Source organism: Monopterus albus, unplaced genomic scaffold (genome assembly GCF_001952655.1).
Source record: "Monopterus albus unplaced genomic scaffold, M_albus_1.0 scaffold201.1, whole genome shotgun sequence".
NCBI lineage: Eukaryota > Metazoa > Chordata > Actinopteri > Synbranchiformes > Synbranchidae > Monopterus > Monopterus albus.
In genome coordinates this window covers 546,010-554,253 of record NW_018128081.1, presented here as the reverse complement: position 1 = coordinate 554,253, position 8,244 = coordinate 546,010, and the positions used below count along the sequence as shown (strand labels likewise).

The 8,244-nt window shown below is 38.7% G+C and overlaps 1 protein-coding gene and 1 long non-coding RNA gene across 5 annotated transcripts in view; one reads left to right on the top strand and one right to left on the bottom strand.

The window, feature by feature from the left end:
- The window catches only part of cep128 (centrosomal protein 128), a 39,878-nt gene extending 34,743 nt beyond the window's left edge, over positions 1 to 5,135 (top strand). For 3 of the 4 annotated variants that reach the window (XM_020618117.1, XM_020618118.1, XM_020618115.1), the window contains 4 exons: positions 382 to 459; positions 778 to 891; positions 1,815 to 1,923; positions 3,126 to 5,135. In XM_020618117.1, coding sequence (XP_020473773.1) covers positions 382 to 459; positions 778 to 891; positions 1,815 to 1,923; positions 3,126 to 3,202 — 378 coding nt within the window. In that variant the 3' untranslated portion in view covers positions 3,203 to 5,135. The remainder of the gene's footprint in view (positions 1 to 381; positions 460 to 777; positions 892 to 1,814; positions 1,924 to 3,125) is intronic. The other variant, XM_020618116.1, reaches the window with a different exon arrangement.
- Positions 5,136 to 5,164: 29 nt separating this feature from the next.
- The window catches only part of LOC109970532 (uncharacterized), a 3,379-nt gene continuing 299 nt past the window's right edge, over positions 5,165 to 8,244 (bottom strand). Inside the window, exons 2-3 of the long non-coding RNA XR_002276429.1 lie at positions 6,845 to 6,934; positions 5,165 to 5,243 (exon numbers count right to left, since the gene is read on the bottom strand). This is a non-coding gene — a long non-coding RNA (uncharacterized LOC109970532). The remainder of the gene's footprint in view (positions 5,244 to 6,844; positions 6,935 to 8,244) is intronic.

The window sequence follows — 8,244 nt, the reverse complement described above, 5'->3', positions numbered from 1 at the left end:
AAGTAGGATTTCTTAGTAACAAGTGGGGGTGATAATGTAGGGAACTAGGATGATGCCTCAATATTCACCCATGTAGAGTTCTCCATCTACTATTTTTGTGTGGTGTAATGTTATGAATCAGACACTCAATGCATTCTCGATGCTATGAGCTACAGTGTCCTGCCCATCTTTCTCAGATGTTGTTCTTATTTATGCATTTTTAATATTCAATTTTTTTATGTATACAAACACACACTGATTTCTCAGTTTGTTTTACAGCTATTAGTAGCTGTTGAAGATTTAAATGATGGCTAAATTGAATATGAGACATCATGAAACAAATTTTGGTATTTGGAGTAATAGAGTGTGTGTGTGTGTGTGTGTGTGTGTGTGTGGTTTCAGAACACCAGGTTAGCCTTAGACCACTTGGAGTCCATTCCAGAAAAACTATGCCTGATGGAGAACTTCAGAGATTTGAAGGTGGGTTCACTTCAAGCCTAGATTTTATTTCATTCATTTAAAAAAAAAAATTGTAAAATCAACTTGTCACTTTCATCCCCGTAAATTACCAACACATTTAGAAACATCAAATAAACCCCAGAAGAAGAAGAAAAAAATCACAGGAATAACCTTTTTAGTGGAATTATCACATTTATCCAATGAATGCTGCTGTTCTACTATATGTGGGGCGTAGGACTAGTTAGATGCTCATGCATTTGTTTTTAGACTTGGTTAAGGACTTTTGTCTCTTCTGTCTTGTTGGGTATGATGACACAGCCTCCATGTTTATGCCTCCAGGAGTCACAGCACCAGAGAGACATGGTAGAGCAGCGCTACACCAAATACAAAGAGATTGTCTGGGACCTGCAGCACCAGCTGGATGAGTCTAAACGCAGAATCCAAGAGTACAGGGTATGACACACACAGACTTGCTAGGCTGTAGTCTATAAAAACGAGATTCGTAAAGCCTGCACTTCCCAACAACAGCCCACACTTTTTTTGTTTCAATCACTAATTGCGCTGCTTTGTTCAAACATCAGCCATTTAGCCTGACTTTGAGAGCCATTTGTGTCTAGCTCGCCCACACTGGTGCCAGTGTGTGCACTGCACCTAATTTGCAAGTTGTATGAATAAATGAATAATTTCACATTCTGGTAATGGATCATGAATACACAGAGTGGGACCAGATCAGGCAATGGCACATGTATACTCAAAACAAAACCTGAATTTTACCAGTCACTGTTAATTGCTACAGTCGTCTTCTGAGCTATAAAGCAGGCAAGGGAGCCATCAAGACATCATTGTTGACAGCTGATAGCCATCAGCAGTATGCAGCCTCCCCTAAACAGCCATAGTCACTTTTTAAATGGTTTTAATCTACCAGATCGCCCTGTTGGTTTGCCAAATGGCTCTCGCGCTGTTCAGTAAGTGGCAATTGCATTAACTTAATAGCTCTTACCCACCCGGGGTTTGTTTAAGGAAAAAGGATGGGTGGAATGTTTTTGCAGGACATATGTTACACATCTTGTGCATTAAGACATAGTGCATATGTCATTACAGGATGTGCATTTGTAACAGTCTCTACATACAGGATACAAGATATCTGTAACATGTCTCTGAGAGACAGCAGTGACTTAGTAAACCATGGAACAGAATGAAAATAACAATGTGTGTGCCACCGTTGGCCTCAGCTCATTATTGGTAATGATCCAAATGTAATTTGGCCCATTTTCAGTTATTAAGTTGTTTTATTTTCTGCTGTGTAACATGCATTATGGCTGCTAGTGTGGCTGCAGACTTTCACTCATCAGTTACTGTGTCCTGCTCTCTTCCAGGATGAGAAGCTGGATGCCACTTCCAGGAGCCTCAGACTGGCAGCTCTTTCTTCCACCATCAAAGACCCCAGCACGTTCCTCAGCAGCTCCCTCAGATCTGACACACTGTGTGGGTATTTATATACTGAAGCTGCAAAACCTAAGCTCTGACAGCTTATCTGTAGGATGATTTAACTGTGGTCATTTTTCTGCATCGCCAAATTGTGCAAAATTGTATACCTATATTTTTACATTCTGTAGTACAGTATCAAGCCTGCACAGTCATTGTGGAACTGAAAAGCCAGGTTAAGATATTACTGGGTATTATGAAGTCATTTTTCTTTTAAAGCACTCCTGTCAGTTTCACTTTTAGGCAGTGAAACCTGGTCAAACCTCACAAACTTCTAGGTGGGTATTTGCTTCAGTATTGTTTTAGCAATGTTTGATGAATTAGAAATCATGAGCTGGTGGCTCACAGCCAAATCACTAGTAGTACTTCTCTAAGCTGCTTACACACAGTTGGCTGAGTATGAGGGGAACACATTTTGTTTGGCATGCATCTGTTTTACCTCCAAGAATTATGGTGGCCAAAACATATCTATGGCTGTTTAACACTAGTGTCAATATACACTCACTGGCCACTTTATTAGGTACACCTGTACAATTGTATAGAATTCAGTGCAACACTTCTGCCTTAACATCTGTGTTTATGAAGCTCAAAATGTTTGGTGAAATTGTCATCCACCCATTAGCTATACTGCTTATCCTAACAAGAGCTATCTGACATTGGATGTGAGGCAGGGTACACTCTGGACAGGATGTCAGTCTACCGAAATTGTCAAATGTATAAATTCAATCATGTGTTTATTACTGAGGTCATAGTTAAAGGTGTTGTTGTACTGGACTACATTATAGTCAGAGGTGTTCCTAATATTCTGACCCTTATGCATGTAGCTGACAAATAGACACCTCTGACTATAATGTAGTCCAGTACAACAACACCTTTAACTATGACCTCAGTAATAAGCATATACATTTATGACAATTTCACCAAAAACAAACATACAACACGGATGTTAAGGCACTGAATTGCATACAATTGTACAGGTGTACCTAATAAAACGGCCGGTGGATGTACAGTACAGTTACCACCTGTACATGACTACTTTTGCAATAACAACTAATACAAGTCATTGGTCTACTTGTTAATAAGAATAGATCCGTAACAAAACAAAGGTATGTATTAGTCCCACATTTGAGCTTTGACCTGGGGATAAAATGGGAATGTGACTTGTTTTTTTAATTCCCTTCCTCCCTCTTTTTTTTTTTCAGCAGTACCTCACAAATACCTGAACAGTTCAGACATGGATGTCTCTGCAGTCAACGGGGCCAGACCTCTCACAGATTAGCTCAACCTTAATCAAACCTTTTACCTGTATCTCTACAAACCTATGATGCTTGCAGGTGGTGCTACCTTGCTGGTGCTCACACAGAACAAAGAACAACTTGACTGTACTCAGAGGTCTTGCACTTAAACACTAATCTTCCTGGACCCTCAACCAGGCAATCCCTGAAGGTGCTTGAGAGCAGAAGAGTACAACTGGAGAGTTCACAGTAGAAATAGTTTGGAGGAGAAAAGGCAGGTTTGTATGGAAGCGCATTGCATTCACCCAAAAAAAAAGGAGGATCTTATCTTGTAATTATGAGAATGCAGGAGTTGGAACGCTGTAGAACTTGATGAAAATCAGGTTAACGAATTCTTTAGTATCAGAGTAATTCACTGATAGTTGTCAGTATACCCAGTAGTGCATAGCAAAAGCGAACTGTTTCGCCTAAAATGTAAACAAATTTAAAGGGACCTCAAAGTGTAACTCATTATAGGCCTATACATGTACTGAGCAGGAGTTGGAAAGCTTTAGAAGCAGCTTGAGAAGCATTGAGTATTTAAGATTTTTTCAGTAGACTATTTACATAATGACAGCACATCCAACAATAAGATAGGTAGCAAAATTAACTGCTAAGTTGATTCAGCGTACTTAGTATTACCAAACGTAAATAGGCCTATAGCCTAGGCTAACAACAGCACCCACATTCTAACACACTGGTTCCATGCTAATATTACACAGCCTATAGCCTTCTTCCTATTTCTTGACCAAGTTTATCTGTTTACACAATGACTATTAACGTGTAATGCTTTGTCATAATTAGGAAAGCCAAAGATCAGATAATTGTAATAGGCTGTTTAAGAAGACACAGCATCCTCATAATTGAGATCTTTTCTCACAATTATGAAGATATTAAGTCACAATTACCAGATAACATCCTCCAATTTGTGAATGAAATGCATTTCAGCAGGTTTGTACACTGTGGAGAAGAATATATTCTAAGTGTTTAAATGTTACTTATGAGCCTGGATTGAATGTGCTTGAAGGTCAAGGTCGGCCATTTTTTATATTAGTATTTTCAACAATCCCCCTACAGAGACAAAAGTTGACAGTGAATTGCCTCTACTCATGGTTCATGTCTATCAGTCGCCAACCTTATTTGTCTGTACCGTAGACCTCGGTTGTTCAAAAACGTCAGTGATCTGATATGTGACTGATGTTTCTTCATTGTTAAACACCAGACCCACATACTGTATGTTAAACATGTTTCCCCCCAAATCTTCAAACGACCATAACTTTTTACAGGGTCTGAAGTGGTGAGGCAGCTGCACATTGTTTAGGAGCTCCTTGTGTGCACAGTTGAGTCCCACTACCTCAGACACTAAAAAGCTAGTTTGGTGTCTCATAATAAAGAAACGTCACCTAGTGCAGCAGTGTGTTTCATTGACATGAAAAACTGGTCTATGGCACAGACAAATAAGCTGAAGGTTGGAGACTGAGACATTAACCGTGAGAAGAGGCAATTCACTGATGGCTTTGTCTGCATGGGTTTTGTTAAATACTATTACTGTAGAGAATGACCAACCTTATCCTGTAAAGCAAAATGCTATTACACTCCTTGCCATTATTCTAACTGCTCAGCTTGTTTTACATATTATTTACCATATGACCAAGCTGTGCTTTTATTATGCCATTGTGTATAGTAATTCTATACTAGAAAAAACTGGTGCCTTATGCAGTTTTTTTTTTTTAAACCAACATACTGTGTGGTGTCTATACCACAGAAATGTCCGCATTTTAACACCTCTTCCTGCATTGACTGAATTGCTTCATGACTTTATATTGTTTCATTTGTAAAAAGAAATAAGCACAAATGGATGTCTCTATGAAATACAAAGGAAATTTATGCACTATGAATAAATCCTCAAATAAATCATGGTTTTATACGCACACTTGGTGTCCCCTTCATTGAAGAGTGAAGTGTCTGCACTGCAGCGGCCATGAGCCTCCAGCTACTCCCTATGCCATATATCTTTTGCTTTTTGCTGAATGTTCTTCAGAGAACCTGAAACCACACAGCAGAGAAATACCACCTTAATTTACTGCTTGACTTCAAAGGTGTAAACAGTACCTGCAGTGTAAACATTTCTTTAACTCGTGTAATCTTGCTAGAACCACATGTTTCAAAACAGCACAGGGAGGTGGTGTACAGCAACCTGACTGAACAGCACTGATCGTGCTGAAAATTACAAAATGTAGCAAAGAGGTTTAACAGACAAGTCAAAAATATGACAAATGTTTGCATTATTTACTCATTTAAAGTGTATAATTAAATCAAGTTCCCTACTTTTTAAGGTCAGTCGGTGAAAAGAAGCCTTTTTATTTAATATATAATTTCTTTAGCTGCCAGTCAGTTGATAACTAGCACAGCATTTATTTCCTCTTTTTCCTGTTTACATTTTATTTTCACATGTTCAGATGAGGATATGAACTGAACATGCATCACTAGCTATAGCCTTTAAGCCAGCAAGCTACGTTAGCCAGCTAATGCTTTAGATACGGTATCTTTGAATGTGCGAAATTGAAACTCGCCAGCCGCTTTAACCCCAAACTGTTGATTCATAACATTCACTCAAATTGTAAAGGTATTTCCCAAATCCTCAGACTCTTCTAATGATGTAGAATTCAAAATAATCTGGTCCTCTCCAGGAAAAATAGAATTTTAATAAGCTGCTCTGGTAAAACTGATTTTTTTCCAGCTAAGCAAAAGTGGATACAGGAAATGACAATGTCTCTCTCACTTTTATTTTGTGAAAGTTGAACGTGAATGTATTTTTGAAAGCTGTTTTAGTGAATGTGTTACTGAAAATTAAGTAAAACTGTTTAAACACATTCCTGAAGTCGAGCCACTTTACACAAAGGCAGTGATAATGTCACAATTGCCATCTTTTTTTTAAATGAGGAGAACAGACAGTCTAGAAACTGATTAAAATTATATTTTTCCTGGATAGAAGATAATTTTTGATTCCACATCGTTACAGGAGTCTGAGGATTCGAGAAATACCTTCAGAATTATGAAACGATGGTACAGGGTTAAAATGGTCATCAAGTCTCAACTTTGGATATTAGCAGAAAATTACCTCTGTGACTCGAGTGTATGTAATAAATGAGAGTCACAAGCTGGGGCTAGTTAGTGCTACTTAAAAGTGGTGTTAGGAATGTGTGCCTTGCATTGATGTACAGTCACTTCAGAGAGGACTCACTATGTTTGGGTTGTAGATTTAATTATATAATCCTGCCTTTTTTGCCCATCATTCTACATAAAATAAACCCTTCTACAAAATACCGAGTTACAGGTCTGAGTACTTGAGGAAATGAGAAATTTCAGTTTTTGATTACATTTAAGGACTGCAAGAAAAGATTGGCCTTCTGATCGTATTCTACTCACTTTCGTTTTATAGCATTGTAGTATTTGATGCTCTAGTGGTTGATCACTCTCAAAAGAAAACGATAATTACACCACTTGGTAATAATTTAAGTGTTACCACAATCATGTTTCTCTTGAGTAGCATGTTGGCTTTAAATCTGCATAAAAGAAAAAAACTAACTTGTCAAGCTGAGCCTCTCAAAAGAAATATGCTTCATGCATCTTTACTAAATCCAAACCTGTGGCGTAGCTAGAGCTTTGTGTGTCCCATCTGCACAACACACATCTTCTCCCTTTAAAGCCTCTGCAGGTGTCTTTTGTTCACCAGCCTGTAATATTTAAAGAGAAGAAAGAACTTAATTGTCAGCTAAGTAGTCTTCCTCCTTTCCAAAACTAAAAGCTTCTGTGAGTTTTGGCACTTTGGTATAATGTACATTTTGTGCTCTAAACAAACAGCACTTTTATCTCTAATATTACTTTCAAAAGGAAAGTCTTGTTTTTAAATGAAGCAAACTTTGTTGGGACTTGGCAAAGGAACAAGAAGTGTTCTACATAATACAGGCAATTACAGGTCCAGACGATGTTTCATGAAGCAGCAGAGCAAAGCTCAACCAAGCCTAGGGCAGAAGTGTGCTGTGAAGCTGTACTAAGCCTTCAGCCCCTACCCGTTTCCCTTCTTAAGTCCTGAGTACAGGTGGAAAGCCGAGGTCCAGAGAAGATAAACACCTCTCAGAGCACAAATTCCAGGTCAGACTGACTGTGCTTGCCTGATGACTCCTTAAACTAACTGCAGACCGTTACATGACTTGTAGCTGTTGGTTCAGTTGGACAGTTAGCACTAAACACAAATGGACAGTGAGCTCCCAGCCAGTCCAGAAAATCCAGCAGATAGCAAATACTATAAAATTGAAAATTGTTTTTGCTTTGTAACTCCTATTTCACCTGTCAGATGAGAGCAGGCTGAGTTGCTGCAATATTTACTCCCCAAAAGGCCTCAAACTTAAATTTGAAGATGATGAACAATTGTGGAGTTTTGCTTTTCTCTGCTCCCATTCATCACATTTTTGATATTTTCCCATTTGTCTAAATAAATCACATTTGGTGAGCTCAGTCACTTACAAACACACATGCTCACAGACAACCCTGGCCTCATAATGTACACTGCACTACATCCACAGGAAAGGGTTTGCTTATCTAAGCTATATTAGGTTGCAAAACATGCAATCTCATAGATCAACTCTACTGCTCCCAGCAGACTAGTTTCCCCATTTACATTCTGCCCCATCATTACTCCGGCTCTACTCCACTTCGTCAGGTTGAGAGATGGTAATGAATATATTCAGAACTCTCCAATGGCTTGTGTTCTCCAACAGAGAAAAATATAGGTTCTACATAACAAAAGGAAGACTTTGTAATCTGCATATGCACGTGCATGAGAAACCTAACACAGCGGTCTGAGCTTGTCAAAAAAAAAAAAAAAAACTGCAGTACGACAGTCAGTGCTCTTGAAAATGTGCTAGTAGCATTTGGATCTATTCACAAGGACTAATAGAATTATTCTTTCCCACCCTGTGCACACGCAGAAAGGCTGAGGATCAAGGGCAGATGCTTATTCACGGCTGCCATTCAAAACCTGCTG